The 20,958-nt window shown below is 45.4% G+C and overlaps 1 protein-coding gene across 2 annotated transcripts in view; it reads left to right on the forward strand.

The window, feature by feature from the left end:
- Window positions 1–20,958, forward strand: part of ccdc13 (coiled-coil domain containing 13) — a 44,315-nt gene that overhangs the window by 10,413 nt on the left and 12,944 nt on the right. The window contains exons 10-14 of one of the 2 annotated variants that reach the window (XM_079819442.1): window positions 10–216; window positions 292–374; window positions 11,684–11,824; window positions 14,871–14,998; window positions 15,133–15,229. In XM_079819442.1, coding sequence (XP_079675568.1) covers window positions 10–216; window positions 292–374; window positions 11,684–11,824; window positions 14,871–14,998; window positions 15,133–15,229 — 656 coding nt within the window. The remainder of the gene's footprint in view (window positions 1–9; window positions 217–291; window positions 375–11,683; window positions 11,825–14,870; window positions 14,999–15,132; window positions 15,230–20,958) is intronic. The other variant, XM_079819443.1, reaches the window with a different exon arrangement.

A 20,958-nucleotide genomic window follows, 5' to 3' on the forward strand; every position in this document is an offset into this window, starting at 1 on the left:
CTCCAACAGAAGCAACAGACGAATTGGCAGGCCATGTTCGGTCATCTCAGCCAGAAAGGGTCCCAGCGTGAGGAGGCTCAGCAGGGCCTGGAGAGACAGCTCCACAACGAGGCCCAGCAACACGCCTCGCTCGTCCAGCAACTCAAACTCATGGTGTCAGAGAAGGAGAACAAGGTCAAAGAGCTGGAGCAGGAGATCCAGCAACTCGCCCTCGTGGTATGACACATCTCATCAGATCATCATCAGCGTTTACTTTCTCATGCTTATGCTCATTTTGTGTGCCTGGTGCAGAAGCAGTGGGAGGGTAAAAGCCAAACTAACATCAGGTCTTTGACATCACGACAAGAGAACAGCAGGGAGTCCAGCTTTGCCAGGTATTGACATTCTTAGCGCCAGATTTCCCAGCTAACAGGGAATGTTCTGGCAAGGTTCTCTCAAAGTTATGAACAAATATTCTTCCAGTAACTTTCGTTCAAAATGATCTGGTCTTTAATAACGTTATCAAAACGTTAGCACAAAAACGTTATTTATACATTGTTCATAAAGTTTTTTTTCTGATTTGTTTTAGTTGGACATTTGTCTAACAATTTTTTCAGAACGTTCAGAAAACATTCCAAAGTAACGTTCCCATAATGTTTGAACACTGTGGAATGTTTCCTAAATGTTCGTATAACCAAGAGAAAACGATTTTAAAACACTTGTACATTTTAACATTCAGAGAACATGCAGATATAATATTTTCCACAACATAATGGGAATGTTAGCAAAAATTCTTAGAATATATTCTGTTTGCTGGGTTACAAACAGCTTGCGCCAACACAAACCTTCTTTTGCCATTAAAAACTACTGTCAGGATTTACTAAAGACATGCAGTGAGAAATTAGTGCTGCAAAGACATGGACAGTTATTTTTGCGGCTGGTCTTACTGTATATGCATTTGTAGGTGTTTCCCTTTCAGACGCACAGAAAACAGAGAGTGTGAGAGAATCTTCTCTACTTGTCTTAATTTATTTGGATTGTCAGAGGAAGCTGTTATCCCAACATTTAGTAAATGTTTAGTAAATCTGGCCCTTAGTCTACAACAATAGATAAACTGATTTTCTTTATATTCATGAGCATGCTGATTTATAATTCAGGAACACTAGCATCATTTTGAATCCTGTTTTCGTCTTTAATATTTGTGTTTTCATTTATATTAGTCAGTTATTTATTATATTAGTTATTTATTAGGGCAGCTCTAATCTGCACCTCAGATCTGTAATCTGTTTTATGAACAAGAACATGACCTTCAATGGTGTGGTTTGATGAGGAGAGATATGCTATTACTTAACTACATTTATGATCTTCACCTTTCACATGAGGAAGGACTTGAGACATAGAGACTAGATTATCATAGACAAAAACATATTTAAATAAATAAATACATAAATAAATATACAAAGTGTATGCAAAATGTGTATTTATACTTTTATTTCCTTATTTATTTATAATTGTATTTTTCCAAATTTATTTATTCTTTCATTTATTTATTTATACATTTATTTCCACTTCTTGTTTTGGGCGTAATGTGCAATAAACCAATCAGAGTCTCATCTCCCATTCCCTTGACCAAAACCAGTTGTGCTTGCACCTGTCACTGGTGGTTGCAGGCAAACCGACGATGATGAATGAAGATGATGAATTTTAATAACATGAATAGTTCTCAACAGGACAGGCAGACAGACAGGCAGTGGCAACACACACTATACATAGACGATACCCAACGAACAGAGAATGAAACAGAATAACATATATCTGGTACTTTGGTGATGAGGTGAATGAAGACAGCTGGTGGTGATTGAAGAATGCGTGCAGGTGGAACTTGAGCAACTGAGGGTATTGAGCCAAACTGAGCCGTAGGGTTGGAGGGTCGAAGCAAAGTGGACGACCCACAAGTCCGTGGCGATGTACTGGCGATGTCTGACCCAGGAGTAGCCGATTTTCCGAGGGTGACCAGTGGAGGCAGGCAGGCGGGCACAAACCTCAGGCAGGCAGGCAAGCACAAACCTCTTGCAGGCAGGCAGGCAGGCACATACCTCTTGCAGGCAGGCAGAAACAAATTACCTGCAGGCAGGCAGGCACAAACCACGTGCAGGCAGACTGGCAGAAACAAACCTCAGGCAGGCAGGCAGGCACAAACCTCTTGCAGGCAGGCGGGCAGAAACAAACCTCTTGCAGGCAGGCACAAACCTTAGGCAGGCAGGCAGAAACCTCTTGCAGGCAGGCGGGCAGAAACAAACCTATTGCAGGCAGGCGGGCAGAAACAAAACTCTAGCAGGCAGGCAGGCACAAACCTCAGGCAGGTGGGCAGAAACGAACCTCTTGCAGGCAGGCAGAAACAAACCTCTCGCAGGCAGGCGGGCAGAAACAAACCTCTTGCAGGCAGGCAGGCAGGCACAAACCTCAGGCAGGCAGGCAGGCAGAAACAAAGCTCAGGCAGGCAGGCAGAAACAAAGCTCAGGCAGGCACACTAGGTTTGTGAAAATGCCTTTGCAAGTCACACAGGGAATGAATGACTTAGATATGGGCAATATGGCCAAAATCTTATATCACGGTTTAAGTCATTTAATATCACCGTAACTGTATGCATATTCGGTGACCATACATGGGCATAAAACAGTCTGGTCAGGATTTATGGCAGGCAGGCACAAACCTCTTGCAGGCAGGCAGGAAGGCAGGAAGGCAGAAACCTCTTGCAGGCATGCAGGAACAAACCTCTTGCAGGCAGGCAGGCAGAAACCTCTTGCAGGCAGGCAGGCAGAAACAAACCTCTTGCAGGCAGGCAGGCAAAAATAAACCTCTTGCAGGCAGGCAGGCAGAAAGAAACCTCTTGCAGCAGGCAGGCAAAACCTCAGGCAGGCAGGCACAAACCTCTTGCAGGCAGGCAGAAACAAACCTCTTGCAGTCAGGCAGGCTGGCAGAAACAAACCTCTTGCAGGTAGGCAGGCACAAACCTCTTGCAGGTAGGCAGGCACAAACCGCAGGCAGGCGGGCAGAAACAAACCTCTTGCAGGCAGACAGGCAGGCAGGCACAAACCTCTAGGAGGCAGACAGGCAGGCAGGCACAAACTTCAGGCAGTCAAAAACCTCTTGCAGGCAGGCAGAAACAAACCACCTGCAGGTAGGCAGGCAGGCACAAACCACTTGCAGGCAGACAGGCAGAAACAAACCTCAGGCAGGCAGGCAGGCACAAATCTCTTGCAGGCAGGCAGGCACAAACCTCAGGCAGGCAGGCAGAAACAAACCTCTTGCAGGCAGGCGGGCTGAAACAAACCTCTTGCAGGCAGCCAGGCAGGCAGGCACAAATCTCTTGCAGGCAGTAAGGCACAAACCTCAGGCAGGCAGGCAGAAACAAACCTCTTGCAGGCAGGTGGGCAGAAACAAAACTCAAGCAGGCAGGCAGGCACAAACCTCAGGCAGGCGGGCAGAAACAAACCTCAGGCAGGCAGGTGGGCAGAAACAAAACTCAAGCAGGCAGGCAGGCACAAACCTCAGGCAGGCGGGCAGAAACAAACCTCTTGCAGGCAGGCAGGCACAAACCTCAGGCAGGCGGGCAGAAACAAACCTCTTGCAGGCAGGCAGGCACAAACCTCAGGCAGGCAGGCAGAAACAAACCTCTTGCAGGCAGGCGGGCAGAAACAAACCTCTTGCAGGCAGGCGGGCAGAAACAAACCTCTTGCAGGCAGGCGGGCAGAAACAAACCTCTTGCAGGCAGGCAGGCACAAACCTCAGGCAGGCAGGCAGAAATAAACCTCTTGCAGGCAGGCAGGCACAAACCTCAGGCAGGCAGGCAGAAACAAACCTCTTGCAGGCAGGCAGGCAGGCAGAAATAAACCTCTTGCAGGCAGGCAGGCACAAACCTCAGGCAGGCAAGCAGGCACAAACCTCTTGCAGGCAGAAACAAAGATCAGGCAGGCACAAGAGATTTGTGAAAATGCCATTGCAAGTTACACAGGGAATTAATGACTTAGAGATAGGCAATATGGCCAAAAACTTATATCAAGGTTTAAGTCATTTAATATCACCGTAACTGTATGCATATTCGGTGACCATACATGGGCATAAAACAGTCTGGTCAGGATTTATGGCACAAGTACCTGCCTGTCTGCAAGAGGTTTGTTTCTGGCAGCCTGCCTGCAAAAGGTTTGTTTCTGCCCACCTGCCTGCCTGAGGTTTGTGCCTACTTGCCTGCCAGCAAGTCTGCCTGCAAGAGGTTTGTCCCTGCCAGCCTGTCTGCCTGCCTCAGGTTTGTGCCTGCCTGCCTGCAAGAGGTTTGTTTCTGCCCGCTTGCCTGCAAGAGGTTTGTTTCTGCCTGCCTGCAAGAGGTTTGTGCCTGCCTGCCTGCCTGCCTGCCTAAAAGAGGTTTGTTTCTGCCCGCCTGCCTGCCTGAGGTTTGTGCCTACCTGCCTGCGAGAGGTTTGTTTCTGCCCGCCTGCCTGCAAGAAGTATGTGCCTGCCTGCTTTCAAGAGGTTTGTGTCTGTCTGCCTGCAAGAGTTTTTTGCCTGCCTGCCTGCCTGAGGTTTGTGCATGCCAACTGCAAGAGGTTTGTTTCTGCCTGCCTGCCTGCCTGCAAGAGGTTTTTGCCTGCCTGCCTGCCTGCCTGAGGTTTGTGCCTGCCTGCCTGCAAGAGGTTTTTGCCTGCCTGTCTGTCTGCCTGCAAGAGGTTTGTCCCTGCCAGCCTTTCTACCTGCCTGAGGCTTGTGCCTGCCTGCCTGCCTGCTAGAGGTTTGTGCCTGCCAGTCTGCAAGAGGTTTGTTTCTGCCTGCCTGCAAGAGGTTTGTGCCTGCCTGCCTGCCTGCCTGCCTAAAAGAGGTTTGTTTCTGCCCGCCTGCCTGCCTGAGGTTTGTGCCTACCTGCCTGCGAGAGGTTTGTTTCTGCCCGCCTGCCTGCAAGAAGTATGTGCCTGCCTGCTTTCAAGAGGTTTGTGTCTGTCTGCCTGCAAGAGTTTTTTGCCTGCCTGCCTGCCTGAGGTTTGTGCATGCCAACTGCAAGAGGTTTGTTTCTGCCTGCCTGCCTGCCTGCAAGAGGTTTTTGCCTGCCTGCCTGCCTGCCTGAGGTTTGTGCCTGCCTGCCTGCAAGAGGTTTTTGCCTGCCTGTCTGTCTGCCTGCAAGAGGTTTGTCCCTGCCAGCCTTTCTACCTGCCTGAGGCTTGTGCCTGTATGCCTGCCTGCTAGAGGTTTGTGCCTGCCAGTCTGCAAGAGGTTTGTTTCTGCCTGCCTGCCTGCAAGAGGTTTTTGCCTGCCTGCCTGCCTGCCTGCCTGCCTGTCTGCAAGAGGTTTGTGCAGACAGGCTGGCAGGGACAAACCTCTTGCAGGCAGACAGGCTGGCAGGGACAAACCTCTTGCAGGCAGGCAGAAACAAACCACTTGTAGGCAGGCAGGGACAAACCTCTTGCAGGCAGACAGGGAGGCAGGCAGGCACAAACCTCTTGCAGGCAGGCAGGCAGAAACAAACCTCTTGCAGGCAGACAGGGAGGCAGGCAGGCACAAACCTCTTGCAGGCAGGCAGGCAGAAACAAACCTCTTGCAGGCAGACAGGGAGGCAGGCAGGCACAAACCTCTTGCAGGCAGGCAGGCAGAAACAAACCTCTTGCAGGCAGACACAAACCTCTTGCAGGCAGGCAGGCAGAAACAAACCTCTTGCAGGCAGGCAGGCAGGCACAAACCTCTTGCAGGCAGGTAGAAACAAACCTTTTGCAGGCAGGCAGGTAGGCACAAACATCAGGCAGGCAGGCGGGCAGAAACAAACCTCTTGCAGGCAGGCAGGCAGGGAGGCAGGCACAAACCTCAGGCAGGCAGGTGGGCAGAAACAAATCTCTTGCAGGCAGGCAGGCAGGCAGGCAGAACGAAACCTCTTGCAGGCAGGCAAAAACCTCTTCCAGGCAGGCAGAAACAAACCTCTTGCAGGCAGGCAGGCAGAAACAAACCTCTTGCAGGCAGGCAGGCACAAACCTCAGGTAGGCAGAAACAAACCTCTTGCAGGCAGGCAGGCACAAACCTCAGGCAGGCAGAAACAAACCTCTTGCAGGCAGGCAGGCAGGCACAAACCTCAGGCGGGCAGAAACAAACCTCTTGCAGGCAGGCAGGCACAAACCTCAGGCAGGCAGACAGGCTGGCAGGGACAAACCTCTTGCAGGCAGACAGGCTGGCAGGGACAAACCTCTTGCAGGCAGGCAGGCACAAACTTCTGGCAGGCAGGTGGGCAGAAACAAACCTCTTGCAGGCAGGCAGGCAGAAACAAACCTCTTGCAGGCAGGCAGGCACAAACCTCTTGCAGGAAGGCAGGTGGGCAGAAACAAAACTCAAGCAGGCAGGCAGGCACAAACCTCAGGCAGGCGGGCAGAAACAAACCTCAGGCAGGCAGGTGGGCAGAAACAAAACTCAAGCAGGCAGGCAGGCACAAACCTCAGGCAGGCGGGCAGAAACAAACCTCTTGCAGGCAGGCAGGCACAAACCTCAGGCAGGCGGGCAGAAACAAACCTCTTGCAGGCAGGCAGGCACAAACCTCAGGCAGGCAGGCAGAAACAAACCTCTTGCAGGCAGGCGGGCAGAAACAAACCTCTTGCAGGCAGGCGGGCAGAAACAAACCTCTTGCAGGGAGGCAGGCAGGCACAAACCTCTTGCAGGCAGGCAGGCAGAAACAAACCTCTTGCAGGCAGACAGGGAGGCAGGCAGGCACAAACCTCTTGCAGGCAGGCAGGCAGAAACAAACCTCTTGCAGGCAGACACAAACCTCTTGCAGGCAGGCAGGCAGAAACAAACCTCTTGCAGGCAGGCAGGCAGGCACAAACCTCTTGCAGGCAGGTAGAAACAAACCTTTTGCAGGCAGGCAGGTAGGCACAAACATCAGGCAGGCAGGCGGGCAGAAACAAACCTCTTGCAGGCAGGCAGGCAGGGAGGCAGGCACAAACCTCAGGCAGGCAGGTGGGCAGAAACAAACCTCTTGCAGGCAGACTGGCAGGCAGGCACAAACCTCAGACAGGCAGGCAGGCAGGCAGAAACAAACCTCTTGTAGGCAGACACAAACCTCTTGCAGGCAGGCAGAAACAAACCTCTTGCAGGCAGAAACAAACCTCTTGCAGGCAGGCAGGCACAAACCTCTTGCAGGCAGGCAAAAAACTCTTGCAGGCAGACACAAACCTCTTGCAGGCAGACACAAACCTCAGGCAGGCAGGCACAAACCTCTTGCAGGCAGGTAGAAACAAACCTTTTGCAGGCAGGTAGGCACAAACATCAGGCAGGCAGGCGGGCAGAAACAAACCTCTTGCAGGCAGACTGGCAGGCAGGCACAAACCTCAGACAGGCAGGCAGGCAGGCAGAAACAAACCTCTTGTAGGCAGACACAAACCTCTTGCAGGCAGGCAGAAACAAACCTCTTGTAGGCAGAAACAAACCTCTTGCAGGCAGGCAGGCACAAACCTCTTGCAGGCAGGCAAAAAACTCTTGCAGGCAGACACAAACCTCTTGCAGGCAGACACAAACCTCAGGCAGGCAGGCACAAACCTCTTGCTGGCAGGTAGGCACAAACATCAGGCAGGCAGGCGGGCAGAAACAAACCACTTGCAGGCAGGCAGGCAGGCAGGCAGGCACAAACCTCAGGCAGGCAGGCGGGCAGAAACAAACCTCTTGTAGGCAGACACAAACCTCTTGCAGGCAGGCAGGCACAAACCTCAGGCAGGCAGACAGGCTGGCAGGGACAAACCTCTTGCAGGCAGACAGGCTGGCAGGGACAAACCTCTTGCAGGCAGGCAGGCACAAACTTCTGGCAGGCAGGTGGGCAGAAACAAACCTCTTGCAGGCAGGCAGGCAGAAACAAACCTCTTGCAGGCAGGCAGGCAGAAACAAACCTCTTGCAGGCAGGCAGGCACAAACCTCTTGCAGGAAGGCAGGCAGGCAGAAACAAACCTCTTGCAGGCAGGCAGGCAGAAACAAACCTCTTGCAGGCAGACAGGGAGGCAGGCAGGCACAAACCTCTTGCAGGCAGGCAGGCAGAAACAAACCTCTTGCAGGCAGACAGGGAGGCAGGCAGGCACAAACCTCTTGCAGGCAGGCAGGCAGAAACAAACCTCTTGCAGGCAGACACAAACCTCTTGCAGGCAGGCAGGCAGAAACAAACCTCTTGCAGGCAGGCAGGCAGGCACAAACCTCTTGCAGGCAGGTAGAAACAAACCTTTTGCAGGCAGGCAGGTAGGCACAAACATCAGGCAGGCAGGCGGGCAGAAACAAACCTCTTGCAGGCAGGCAGGCAGGGAGGCAGGCACAAACCTCAGGCAGGCAGGTGGGCAGAAACAAACCTCTTGCAGGCAGACTGGCAGGCAGGCACAAACCTCAGACAGGCAGGCAGGCAGGCAGAAACAAACCTCTTGTAGGCAGACACAAACCTCTTGCAGGCAGGCAGAAACAAACCTCTTGCAGGCAGAAACAAACCTCTTGCAGGCAGGCAGGCACAAACCTCTTGCAGGCAGGCAAAAAACTCTTGCAGGCAGACACAAACCTCTTGCAGGCAGACACAAACCTCAGGCAGGCAGGCACAAACCTCTTGCAGGCAGGTAGAAACAAACCTTTTGCAGGCAGGTAGGCACAAACATCAGGCAGGCAGGCGGGCAGAAACAAACCTCTTGCAGGCAGACTGGCAGGCAGGCACAAACCTCAGACAGGCAGGCAGGCAGGCAGAAACAAACCTCTTGTAGGCAGACACAAACCTCTTGCAGGCAGGCAGAAACAAACCTCTTGTAGGCAGAAACAAACCTCTTGCAGGCAGGCAGGCACAAACCTCTTGCAGGCAGGCAAAAAACTCTTGCAGGCAGACACAAACCTCTTGCAGGCAGACACAAACCTCAGGCAGGCAGGCACAAACCTCTTGCTGGCAGGTAGAAACAAACCTTTTGCAGGCAGGTAGGCACAAACATCAGGCAGGCAGGCGGGCAGAAACAAACCACTTGCAGGCAGGCAGGCAGGCAGGCAGGCACAAACCTCAGGCAGGCAGGCGGGCAGAAACAAACCTCTTGTAGGCAGACACAAACCTCTTGCAGGCAGGCAGAAACAAACCTCTTGCAGGCAGGCAGGTAGGCACAGACCTCTTGCAGGCAGGCAGGCAGAAACAAACCTCTTGCAGGCAGGCAGGCAGGTAGGCAGTAACAAACCTCAGGCAGGCAGGCAGAAACAAACCTCTTGCAGGCAGACAGGCAGGCAGGCACAAACCTCTTGCAGGCAGGCTGGTAGAAACAAACCTCTTGCAGGCAGTCAGGCAAGCACAAACCTCAGGCAGGCAAAAACCTCTTGCAGGCAGGCAGAAACAAACCTCTTGCAGGCAGGCGGGCAGAAACAAACCCCTTGCAGGCAGGCAGGTAGGCACAAACCTCAGGCAGGCAGGTGGGCAGAAACAAACCTCTTGCAGGCAGGCAGGCACAAACCTCAGGCAGGCAGGCGGGCAAAAACCTCTTGCAGGCAGGCACAAACCTCAGGCAGGCAGGCGGGCAGACACAAACCTCTTGCAGGCAGGCAGGCACAAACCTCAGGCAGGCAGGCGGGCAAAAACCTCTTGCAGGCAGGCACAAACCTCAGGCAGGCAGGCGGGCAGAAACAAACCTCTTGCAGGCAGACAGGCAGGCAGGCACAAACCTCTTGCAGGGAAGCTGGCACAAACCTCTTGCAGGCAGGCAGGCACAAACCTCAGGCAGGCAAAAACCTCTTGCAGGCAGGCAGGCAGGCAGAAACAAACCTCTTGCAGGCAGGCAGGCAGAAACAAACCTCTTGCAGGCAGGCAGGTAGGGACAAACCTCAGGCAGGCAGGTGGGCAGAAACAAAACTCTTGCAGGCAGGCAGGCACAAACCTCTTGCAGGCAGGTGGGCAGAAATCTCTTGCAGGCAGAAACAAACCTCTTGTAAGCAGGCACAAACCTCTGGCAGGCAGGCACAAACCTCTTGCAGGCAGAAACAAACCTCTTGTAGGCAGGCACAAATCTCTGGCAGGCAGGCACAAACCTCTTGCAGGCAGGCAGGCAGAAACAAACCTCAGGCAGTCACAAGAGGTTTGTGAAAATGCCTTTGCAAGTCACACAGAGAATGAATGACTTCGAGATGGGCAATATGGCCAAAATCTTATATCACAGTTTAAGTCATTTAATATCACCGTAACTGTATGCATATTGGGTGACCATACATGGGCATAAAACAGTCTGGTCAGGATTTATGAAATTTCTTGGCACACTTGAAAAAAAAAAAAAAAAATGTGTATATAATATATATATATATATATATATATGAGATGCCACAATTCTCAATATACACTCACCTAAAGGATTAGTAGGAACACCTGTTCAATTTCTCATTAATGCAATTATCTAATCAACCAATCACATGGCAGTTGCTTCAATGCATTTAGGGGTGTGGTCCTGGTCAAGACAATCTCCTGAACTCCAAATTGAATGTCAGAATGGGAAAGAAAGGTGATTTAAGCAATTTTGAGCGTGGCATGGTTGTTGGTGCCAGACGGGCCGGTCTGAGTATTTCAAAATCGACTCAGTTACTTGGATTTTCACGCACCACCATTTCCAGGGTTTAAAAAGAATGCCTTGTTGATGCTAGAGGTCAGAGGAGAATGGGCCGACTGATTCAAGCTGAAGAGCAACTTTGACTGAAATAAGTACTCGTTACAACCGAGGTATGCAGCAAAGCATTTGTGAAGCCACAACACGCACAACCTTGAGGCGGATGGGCTACAACAGCAGAAGACCCCATCAGGTACCACTCATCTCCACTACAAATAGGAAAAAGAGGCTACAATTTGCACAAGCTCACCAAAATTGGACAGTTGAAGACTGGAAAAATGTTGCCTGGTCTGATGAGTCATGTTGAGACATTCAGATGGTAGTGTCAGAATTTGGCGTAAACAGAATGAGAACATGGATCCATCATGCCTTGTGCACGGTTTTAACATGCGCTTTTCCGAGCGTGCGCACTAAACGCCTGTCAAATACGTGATTACTGGACTAAGTAGTCTTACTGCGCTAATACTGTCAAATACACACAAGGTTAACATAAACACAGTTGGTTATGTCTAAAGTGAAAGTAAAATTGGCGTGTGTCTGTATATTAGATGCACGCAGGTCTTACATTGACAGCAGTGGAGCCTAGTGAACACACTGTCCTTAAAGGGACAGTTCACCTCTAAAAATAAGTCATTATTTACTCACTCTAATATTGTTCCAAACCTGTATTAATTTCTCGATGACAGAATTTTCATTTTTGAGTGAACTATCCCTTTAATGTTTATACAATAACAAAAGACAAAGACATATATATATATATATATATATATATATATATATATATTATATATTATACAATACACTAGGAATGTGTACAAGGATTTTTTTTTAAAAGTAAAGTTAAGTTTAAGTAAGGTTTTTCAATTATTTTAAGTAAAATAAAGAAAGAAAAAATAGTATTTTTCTCCTTAACCTCTTGCTGTTCCTGTCGCCTATAAGAATAGAATAGCATAAAACTGATGTGACAAGCCATCGGTACAGTGTATATATATGTGTATATATATGTGTATATATATGTGTATATATATATATATATATATATATATAAACTTCGCAGACAGTCTACAGAGTGAAAGCATTGCATGTTATTTCAGAGATGCTCAAGCAGCCTGTCCAGAGTGTGCTGTTAAAGTCCCATCGCTCCAGACTCAGTGTGCGGAGTATAAGGCTCTGTATCAGGCTGCAAGTGTGGAGAGAGACCGGCTGCTGGAGCTCACCAGAATACAGCAAACCAGGTACATTCAAACTTTCTGCATAACATCTTCATTTGGAAACTATTAACCAAGGAAAATACAAAAGCATGAAAGGAAAATCAATTATTGAGGACATTTTAATTTGAGTAAAATAGAGGAAGCCTTGACTGATAATATCTATGAGAATAAAGCATTTATTCAATCCAGGTTAGAATAAGAGAAAAAATACAAATAAATTATTAAAAAATAAAAAAATATTTGGCCTTGAAAAAAAAAAACCGGACTTTGCTCTCAAAATCAATGATTAACATCAAAACAGTTGACAATTCTTCAATTATTTCAAAAATTTTCTTTTTTCTTCTTACTAATTTGTATTCTTCCACTTTGGCTACTTTCAACATTGATACTTTTTAAAATAGTATAAACTACTAATACTTAGTAAAGAAATAATACAAATACTATATAAAACAATAGTGGATTTAACATTAAAATGCAATGTTTAAAGGGGTGGTAAACCACGATTTCACTATTCTAACTTTAGCTAACGTGTAATGTTGCTGCTTGAGCATAAACAACATCTGCAAAGTTACAAAGTTTAAAGCAAAGGGAGATATTTGCTTTTAAAGAAATCAGTTTCTAAGAACTACAGCAAACGGCCAGTAGGCGACTACACACATTCCTCCAGGGTTGGTGACATCAACAGGCTCAATATTTACATAAACCCCTCCTCCGAGAATATTAAATAAGGGGGGGTGAGGCCATTTTGTATCGCGGCGCTGTTGTGGTATAGTTAGGCTGGAGTGTTGTTGCCGCGATGCCAAGGAAACGCTGTTATTTTCATCCGGATTGCAGGTCTGGAGTACTTGCTCTGTTCAGCCTTCCTTGGGACGGGGGTGCGTTGCAGAGCGTTTAACACACAGCATGTTATATGCACGTGTGTTTGAGTCAGCGGGGAATCAGGCGCGCGCAGGGCTCCCTGCAGCACATCTAACAGAGGAAAACATCCACCGTCTTCGCGATTTCAGTGCCAGATTTGCACAACGTCAGCTGCGTGAAAAAAACACTGCCGGTGCGTGGATGCACGACGCGCGCGCTGCACATTTCACGGAGGACAACACAATCTTCCACAAACTTCGCGAGTTCAATACAGGATATGCACAACGGCTTGTCCTGAAAGCTGGATTTACAAACAGAAGCTGTTTACGGGCCACAACCTGTAAATCTGATTTATTTTTCATCGATGTGTTTTCCTGTAATAGGTTGTAGCAAGGAAGTAAACAGATGACAGCGCTGTTCTGCAAACCAGTCTGTTAAATGCTCATTCATACTTAACGTTATCCGACGAACACCTAACGTTACAAACACAAACGTTAAAATCTCAACAGCGAACCTGGCATTAGTGTAAATGATTCTTTGATTAGAGCTTTTATGTATTGTTTATCTACAGGCATGCTAAACATGGTTCTGTGTGTGATTTGGCTAACTTACTAGTTAAAGCCAGTGCTTAGTGTTCGTTTTGGGTTAGTTCTTGCGACAGATATTTGGCTATAATCGTTCTAAAAATACAAAAGTTAAAGTGCCATTCAGTAGCGATCATTATAGATCCGCAGTCTTTACTCTTGAGGACTGAACAGGTTCTGCTCGATCATCTTCACTCAAATGTTCTGGGTCTGATTCGGGCTCATATGGTTTTATTGACGCCGTTGTTTCTAAAACTGACCAAAGCACAGCCTCCGGTAAGGGGCGTGACGTTTCCGACAAACATGCACTGCGGTTAGCGAATCACAACACACTGGGCCAGCTAACCAATCTGAGCCCATTGCGTATTTTTGAGGGACTGGCTTCATACAACCCGGAAAGCATCAGACCGTTTTACAAGGAGGGACAGAGCAGTGTAGAATAAAGGTCAAATATATAAAAAATAAGGCAATTTTTTTTAAAACGAAGCATGAACACATGTTACAGTGCACCCCACAAACACAGTCAAGCCTTCAAAAGAATGTTTTTTACCACCCCTTTAATGTTAAACTAAATGTTTTTAATGTAACCTACCTTTAAATACTTTGGTCAGTTCAAGAATAATTTATGCAATTTTATATTGTTTATTTGAAAGAGCAGTTTCATGTCTATCCTTGTAATGTTCAACTGGTTGAGGTTGATATGGGATTCAGAAGTAATTAGTAATCAGTAACGCCGTACTTTTTACAGAGAGTAATTAGTACAGTAATCTGATTACACGTGTGAAGAAGTAATTATTGTATTGAATTTATTGTCTCTGTGGGGAAATGTTGTTTCAGTGTGTTTCAATACACATGGATAATTAGTAGCTCATAATTAATTACTTTTTTAGAGTAACGTATCCAACACTGTTAATTTATACAGTGAAGACTGTTATTTTACATTTGATTATTCAATTTCTCTACCTGAATACTGCTAGACTCACCTGAAAAACATAAAACACTTATTTCATTTGTATCTTTATTGTAATAGCTTTGCTATTTGTTTTTTTCACCCCAATTATTCTAGAATGATTCATTCTTTACAAATAGAGCTATTCAAGTCATCTGCTGAAATTATTTTCATATCGCAGAAAAACTAAATATCGCAATGTAAGTTGTTTTCCAATATCGTGCAGCCCTACATTAAAAAGTAAAAACATAGAAAATAGAAATTCAGGAATGATACAAAAAAAAAAAGCATAATATGAATGATTAAATGAGAAAATACATAAATCATGAGATTTGAAGAGGGTTCAGTGTTATAAGACATGAAAGCTAGACTAAAAAATATTTTCTTAATTTCCTCTGGAAGCTTGTTACACAAAAGATTTTTAAAATCAGTACAAAAACTAACAGGTAAACAGTGTAATGACGTTAAGGTATACAGACCTTAAGATAAGCGAGCAGCATCATGTTATTATGTTGGAATCATGCATTTAGAGCACATCATATACCAAACAATAGTAAAAAATGGCTGACTTTTTGTAAAGTCATTGCAGTTCTGTTTGTTGACGCTATCGGAACAGAAATTGCAAACGTAATTGCAGTCATGGACGGCTACACTTTATATCCTTCAATGGTGTGTACAGGGAAGAAGAGGCCAAGCGTCAGTGTGCAGAAGCTGCGCTGAAGCTCAGAGAAGAACGGCAACGTTCAGTGTCACTGGAGCAGCAGCTGGATAAAGCCAAACTGGACTCCAGTCATCGAAGCAGGACAGGTTCTGCATGCCCTCATATTGACTGAAACATCCATCTCAATTTAATCAGATAATTCATGTCACTAGAACCAGTTTAAGGTCCATAGAATTTTTGATATACTAGCAATCACTTGTATTGCCTTGTATTGATGTAGGAAGCACTCTGAGTCTCCCTGAGAAACAGGACGGCTTGTCTCCCAGAAGCCTCTCCGAGGCCAGCCGTGACACTCAACTCAGTGATCTCAAAGCACGGTACGGCTTCCGTTCCTAAATGTTAAAATACTCACTTGTGTTCATTTCATTAGCACGAAAATTTGCATGACTAAAGGTGCGGTCGTTCCATTGACTTTCACTCATATGCATACAAAACCTGGATACCAGAAACATAAGCTGATGAGAAAGTTTCAGTGCACTCCAGAGGTCAAGTTTGGTGAGATACAAATTCGTATTGCGTGTGAACAGTAGAAGATAAACCACGGCTTGTCCTCTTGGCTGAACAGATAGAACACATTTTTGCATTAAAGTGAAGTAGATTGTATATTTTTACTTTCTGGATTTATTTTTATTTGTTATATGTTGAAAGTATGTTTATAAAAAAGATAGTTTTACTTAATCTCTGCAATCTGGCAAGCACAGATGAGCTGAAAACACTAACAAACAAGTAAGCTGGTGTTTAGTGTAGGGATGGGGAAATGAAGGCTCATAAAGCACTGAGGCTTTCCTCTGACGGAGTCAAAGCTCTAGAGTGTTGAAAACAGTGCCATCCTGTGGTTAATAAAAAACAAACCAGCCAAAAGAGTGTGAAAGAACATCCATCGGATGAAACAGCCACACTCCATAGATAGTTTCAATGTTATATGCACAAATAAAAGCCTAATATGTGTGTGTTTTCGTGTGTGTGTGTGTGTGAGAGTGTACAGGTATATGTGGTTTATGAGGACACAAATGTGTATAATGACAACATAATACACTTCCTGTGTCCTCGTAAACCAAATGGCTTAAAAAACATACTAAACAGTGTTTTTTGAAAATGTAAAAAGGCCTGTAGTTTTGTGTGATGGGTAGGTTTAGGGGTAGGGTTAGTTTAAGGGGAGATAATATACAGTTTGTGCAGTATAAAACCCATTACATCTATGGAGAGTCCCCACAAAGATAGAGACGTGTGTGAGTGTGTGTTGAATTTCTCCCTCTGATAAATTAAGTGTGGGAAAAAATGCTAGTATGAAATAATATAATAATATAATATATAAATAATATAATTTTAAAATGATGTAATAGAAGAAGAATAAAGACATACACCAATCAGACATAACATTATGACCACCTTCCTAATATTGTGTTGGTACCCCTTTTGCTGCCAAAACGGCCCTTACCTGTCGAGGCATGGACTCCACTAGACCCCTGAAGGTGTGCTGTTGTATCTGGCACCAAGATGTCTGCAGCAGATCCTTTAAGTCCTGTAAGTTGCGAGGTGGGGCCTCCATGGATCGGACTTGTTTGTTCAGCACATCCCACAGATGCTCGACTGGATTGAGATTTGGGGAATTTGGAGGACAAGTCAACACCTCAAACTCGTTGTGCCCCTCAATCCATTCCTGAACCATTTTTGCTTTGTGGCAGGGCGCATTATCCTACTGAAAGAGGCCACAGCAACCAGGGAATGACCGTTTCCATGATACGGATATTCCGTATCATAAGCAAAGTAAAACAAAAAAAAAACTCACAGGGAGGCGTTGTCAGCAGAGTGCCTAGCGCTTTCAGCTGGATAAAAACGCTTTGGTGGACACGCGGCCTTAGTCTTTGTCTGGTCTCATTTGCACTAAGAAGCTTATCTTCATGCTTACCTTACGGACTGCCAAAACCTACTTACCGGTCTCCTGTGTTTCTCCAAGTCTCCATTGTGTTCCCTCGTCTTGTGTGTGATCCTCTAGAGTCTCCTTTGTTCCAGTTCTGTCTCCAGCCCGTTGCATCTGCAAGTACAAAGACTGTGTCATTCAATTATCCTCATCAGACTTTTACCAATTCCAAGCTCACTCACCTGCACTGCCGTCAACTCGATCGATCGATCGATCTGCTTCCGGGTGAGTCAGTGCCCCGTGGGGGATTATACCCTCTGTCACTACCGGAGGAGAAGGCCATGGAAGAATACATCCAGGAGGCACTAGATCAAGGTTACATCCGCCCGTCTACTAGTGTTGCTTTCGTCAACGAAAAGTATGACTAAATATCGTCGTCAACGAACCTTTATCACGTGACGAAAACGAGACGAGACGCAACGTAAATGCTGGTCATGTGACGATAACGAATAAAAACGAGACTAAATGTGGTTCACAAATTAAAAACTGTGCTAAAATGTCTCTTCATTTTTGTTGACGAAAATGAGACGAGACGAAAAGTTGCGTTTTTATTATTATTTTGCAGTATTTCTGTGCGCCTCATTCAGGGGCTGCATCAGGTCTCACTGCGCAGATGCAGGCGACATCACTCTCTTCAAGCCCCACTCACGCGGCATTATAGAAGATGCTCCGGTGAGTGAACGGGACCGATGGGCGGCCAGTCGCCGTTTGTAAGCCCTATTCGGACGGTAATTGTTTGTCCTGCGGTCGTAAGGTGTTTTCATCATTTACAGGGGCTAGTCAGTGATTTTATTCTCATCTTAATCCAGAATATCAGTGTTTTCTCCCACCACCCGTGTAAAAATCTCCGGCCGAATTACCTAACTTACTGTTTGACAAACACCAAGGTCGTGTGCCGTCTGAATCCACATCTCTGAGTTTTCAATAATATATCACTTCAGAATTTACTGTTTATATCCTTTTTGGCCACTGCAGAGCACCGTGCGGTTGTGCTTCGCTGTCATTTGGCTGCATTTCAAAGATCTAGACTTGTATTACTGAAATGCTGGCAAGCATTTACAAGAGCAAGATATTTCATCACCGCTCAAAAAGAAAGAAAGAAAGAAAAGCACGTAAGCATTTGAAATGTGCCGTTATAACGGCAGCAATTATATATGTTAAAATAACCGCAGCATTATGATTACCTCATAAGCGAATAAGAGGCTGTTTTTCACTCTCATTTCCATGTGGAATAAAATTACATCCTTTATTTTGAGATAAAATACAAGACAGAAAAACTAAATTAAATAAATAATAATTAAATAATCATTTGGATAATATTTTTCTATTATTAAATTAAATATGCATTTATTCTTATTAAGACATTTGGAAAAACTTTTATTACATTGAAGTGGAAAATAAAACGGGTGTTGTGGAAAAAGATGGGGAGAAATGTGGCCACAGAAATCACAGGACAAAACACCACAAACCTTAAGAGACATCTCAATATTTTTATTTATTTAATTTAAATGTATAGCCGCGTTTCCACCGAAATTACCCGGAACTATTTGTACCAGGAACTTTTTTCCCAGGAACTTTTTCTCCCCCAGACCTGCTACAATCTGCGTTTCCACCGCGGTCTAAAGTACCGGGGAGATTAGGCAAATTAGTCCGGTGACGTGGGAATGCGCGCGACTGCTCCTCCCAGTCACCGACGGACATGAATCACTTTTGCGCGATACTGTCTGCAACAATAACAAGTGTAGGTGATGCAAGCAGCGCTGCTTTTGCTGATTATATGTACACACATTACCAACACTGCTTATTTAAACGTGCACTTTCACCTGGTTTGACCATTTTAATGCAAAATGGGATGACGGGCAATCCAAAATCTGAATGTGTTGTAATAGCTCAATTCCAAAACAAAACATTTTCTATAAAATGATAATGAGGTTTCAGTCATTCATGACAGATGTGTGAAAAGTTAATTGAATGAAAACAATAGACTGAATTAAGCAGTTGAAAGATTAGGTACTAGACTGCAAGTAGGCCTATTTTATTTTTTATCACAATAACATCTCTTAACATTCACAAAAAAAAAAAAAAAATCACATGACTAGTATTACAATATGCTTCATTAAATGCATAATATTAGAGACTTCTTCCTCAAATTTGAAATGAAGTAAGACCACACTTATGGCTTCACTTAAGTTGTGGTTATAAGTTATTATACTACATTCACATAGTTATACATTTAAAAATATAATATTTGGGTTTTCTAGATATGTTTATGTGCATATTCAGAAAGACTTGCGAGCAGCAGCCCTTTTATTTGCTTCCTACACTATATGAATACAATTAGAATGTGGTTAGAATGTGGAAATTAAAGACACAGTGACATTTTACACATTTTACTTTATTTTAGACAGATTAGTTCTTACAAAATTAAAATAAAAGTGTGCAAAGACAAATAAATTACTAGAACAATAAAATGAAAATATAAAATGTGAAAACAACAATATAAAAAAAGTGTATTTTTCAGTAACCTGTCCAAGAGCTGTGCCAACACGTACAATATATAAAGTACAAATGTGGTATTGCAAATGCTTCATTCAAGCGGCTGGTCATTGTGGCTACTTCTTGAACAACTGGACAAACTGTCCAAGAACAGACAGAAACCCGGTCTGAAAGTCCCTCTGCTTTCTTCCGCTTCTGACTGGTGGAATGCCAAATCTTGCCTCCTCATCTCTCCTCGGCCTGGCCATCCAGTAACAGCTGCATATATTGGTCAGTTCTTGTCCATGCTGCAGGGTTAGCATCATCCTCCATGTCCCTCAGTGCATCAAGAAAGTCACAGTCCCTTTTCCTTTTCTCTAAGTAGAAAAATTGCACAGAAACACATGGAAATTAATACACAAGGCAACCATGAAACAATAGAAACCATCAATTAATTATTTAAAGTGTTTTCACTACAAATAATGAACAATTGTTTGCCCAGCTTGAACAATGCCCAGTGTGCAATTTTTATCATGGGCAATTTAAGTTTACAATTAAAAACAACAAAACCATTAAGGATTACACATCAGTTTTTAAATATATACACATTTTTGTCAGCTTTATAACGTACTGGTGACCGCGGGGGAAAACACGCTGGTCTCCGTTGCCTGCGATTCATCAGGGCCACTCGTTACGTCTGGAAAAGCACGTTGAAAAAAGTTACTGCAACGTGTTTAAACACTGCAACGAGTTTAATAGATGATACCAATATGATATATTTACCTTCAACCCACTCGGATTCCTGGATGGTTTCCAACAACGCACTAGCCGAGTCTTTCGTTACCGCTGCGCCAGAAAAGGACGGTCTGTGTCCCAGCAACGCGTCCAGGCGGTCGGAACCGCTCCGGTTGTTATGATCCTTTAATTTCTTGTAATCTTGTCTAATTTCTTCAACTTCTCTCTGCGCTGTTTTCCAGTGTGACTGGAACCGAGTCGATATCTTCAGTTATACCTTTTCATTGCGGGTCGCCGTTTCCAGTTCCCGCTGGATGTCCTCCTCCGCATATATGCTCAATAAAGCCTGAACCTCGTCGTCGGTCCATCTGTCGAATTTTTTGTTGAACTCCATTGTTGCAAAAAAAAATATTTACTGAACGCAAAACCCACGGAACTCACCTCGCAAAAGACTTGTAAATATGGCGGTGGAAAAAAAAATAGCTGCGAGAGCTCAACCAATCAGCATGTTCAGCGCCCAAGTCCCACCCCCGAAAGTTCGGGACTTTTGAAAAGTCCCACCTCGCAAGCAGGGCCGTTTGGAGGGGGAAATATTTACCCGGAACTTCATTTAGACCCTGGTTCCTGCGGTCGAAACACACCGAGTTCCCCCCCAAAGTTCCTGGTTCCGGGGTAAAGTTCCTGCGGTGGAAACGCGGCTTATGTGTGTGTACTTCTAACATGTTTAGTTGGTAAAATAAATATGTTGTAACTTCAAATCAGAGCGTCTTCCCTGTCTGGAATGTATGTATTCTTGAGTCTATAAGGTAACAATAATATAATATGATAACATTGTTTGAAATAGGTTTGGCTAAAAGAAGATTTTGGTTTTGTCTATAATACGTACTTATACTATATTGACTGGGTTAAAGAGAA

Source organism: Gobio gobio (assembly GCF_949357685.1).
Source record: "Gobio gobio genome assembly, chromosome: 6".
Lineage (NCBI taxonomy): Eukaryota > Metazoa > Chordata > Actinopteri > Cypriniformes > Gobionidae > Gobio > Gobio gobio.